Below are 2,366 nucleotides of genomic sequence, written 5' to 3' on the forward strand. Positions count from 1 at the left end.
TTCCAGGTGCTTCAATTTCAGATGTGTTATTGAAGAGTTAAATTTTATGAGAATAACTAATGATAGGTAGCAGAACGTTTAAGGATAAATATACTAGACAGAGTTTCTGAAATAATGTCATAAATGCATGGTAAATGAAATATCTTAAAACATAATGCCTGATCAAATGATGTCTTTTTTATTTTGGTACATGGATGAAACAGGAATACAGATTTAAAACAAAGTACACACACAAAGAGTTAGAGCTATGGTATACAAGGAAGAGAAGGCACACACTGTACTTCAAAAGACTTCATGGAAGAGTTGAGGCATTATGGAAAAATTCAATTGAAAATTTAATGGTGAACAATCCACCAGGAAAAGGTGTGAGATATAAAGGTTTCTGTCTCAGGATTTTGGTTGTTAATGTGATGGGAAAAATATTTTCATTTTGCTTCTATTCAAATGCAAGCCTAGTATTAAATCTTAATTATGTTGCAATGTCAAGAATTTAGCATGCATTCTCTATTGAATCTCAGTTGTGCTGTTTGACCTGGAACTCCTGCTGGAATTTTCATGGGGATTAGAAATTGTATATGCTACTTCTACACACCTCTGTAGTCTGCAGAATTGGAAAACAGGTCAAACAAGATAATTAATTTCACTATTTTCACAGATGGAACACCAAGAAAACCTACTGGAAGTAAATCACACTTCGGTGACAGAATTTTTTCTTTTGGGATTCTCTGATATTCCTAATCTCCAAATGTTACTTTTTGGGATATTTTTTCTGGCTTATGTGATTATCTTGATGCGAAATGGCATCATTATTCTCCTAACCAGGGTTGACAAGGCTCTTCAGACATCCATGTATTTTTTTCTCAGTAATTTTTCCTTCTTGGAAATCTGTTACGTGTCTATCACTATTCCTAATATGCTCATGAACATTTGGACTCAGAATAGAAATATTTCTTTGTTTGAATGTGCTACACAAATGTGTTTTTTCCTTATACTTGGAGGGACAGAGTGTTTGCTCCTGGCAGTAATGGCCTACGATCGCTATGTGGCCATTTGTAACCCTCTGCACTATCCCCTAGTCATGAATCGCAGGGTCTGTATCCAGTTAGTGACTGGCTCCTGGACCACTGGAATCCCAGTTCAGATAGGGCAGACGTGTCAGATTTTCTCTCTGCCATTTTGTGGATCTAACCGAATCAACCACTTCTTCTGTGATATCCCCCCAATATTCAAGCTGGCCTGCGGGGACACTTTTTTGAATGAGATGTCGGTCTACATAATTGTTGTGTTGTTTATCACAGTTCCATTTCTGTTGATAGTTGGCCACGGCAAAATCATCTCCACCATCCTGAAGCTGTCATCAGCCACAAGTAGAGCCAGAGCCTTCTCCACCTGCTCATCTCATCTTATGGTTGTGGCTTTATTCTTTGGATCAGGAATCATTACGTATTTTCAACCCAAATCCAAACACTCTTCTGGAAGAGACAGATTTCTCTCTCTTTTCTCTACCATTGTTGTCCCAGTGTTTAACCCTATGATATATACTCTGAGGAATAAGGACGTCATGGTGGCATTGAGAAAATTGCTACCTTAATGCTTAGTCACATTAGCCAGTAATTTGAACTCATTACCTCTTTTCTCATCTAATTCTGCTGTTGTATAATCAGAAATTAACTTTTGATTTCCTGCCTTAGTATGTATTTTACTCATTCCTGAGCTTGTCATTTTATGCCAGGCTTTCTGATATCAGTGTTCTATCCACAATTGTTGTATTGCAAAAAAGAAATTAATTATTTTGACAAATCTCATGTACAGGTCACTAGTTTATTGCCCCCAGAAATTAGCTGGTGATTTGAGACTGTTTACTGAATAATATAGTCTCTTTTATCTAGTAGTCGATGTCACAATACTTTTTCTCTTAAAAATCATTCCCTTTTACAGAGTTTTTTTTTTTTCTGTTGAATGTTTTCTTTACTTAACTGTCACTTACTTTTTTCTTTTCATACAGATATCTGCTAATAAAAAGTATTGAATATAGGAGAACTACAGAGAACACTTTTTGAAACTATGTTCTTATATTTTTAGACATTTTACTCAGACATTTACATGCTGAAATCACCTCTTTAAGGTTTCTTATAAAAAACAAATAATGAAAATATAAACTCCATAGAACAATACTGTAGTGGTTGGTGGATGCGGTAACAAATTTTTCAAATGTTTAAACCACTTAAAATTGTAAACCCAGACTTGAAACAAGAATTAGATGAGATTGGAAGTATATCAAGCAGCAATCTACTGCATCCTATGATGGTATTTGATTACATACATATATATAATATACATAATCTATAACAAAAGGTTGGAAGTTC

The 2,366-nt window shown here is 35.0% G+C and overlaps 1 protein-coding gene across 1 annotated transcript; it reads left to right on the forward strand.

Moving 5' to 3' along the window:
* Nucleotides 1-655: 655 nt before the first annotated feature.
* On the forward strand, nt 656-1,591 carry LOC126080468 (olfactory receptor 10AG1-like). Its single transcript, XM_049891681.1, has one exon. The coding sequence runs from the start codon at nt 656-658 to the stop codon at nt 1,589-1,591; it is 936 nt and encodes a 311-aa protein (XP_049747638.1).
* The last annotated feature ends 775 nt before the right edge of the window (nt 1,592-2,366 follow it).

Source organism: Elephas maximus, chromosome 7 (assembly GCF_024166365.1).
Source record: "Elephas maximus indicus isolate mEleMax1 chromosome 7, mEleMax1 primary haplotype, whole genome shotgun sequence".
In the NCBI taxonomy this organism is placed as follows: Eukaryota; Metazoa; Chordata; class Mammalia; order Proboscidea; family Elephantidae; genus Elephas; species Elephas maximus.

Coding starts and splice junctions, on each gene's coding strand:
- LOC126080468 (XM_049891681.1), top strand. CDS start 656: ATGGAACACCAAGAAAACCTACTGGAAGTAAATCACACTTCGGTGACA.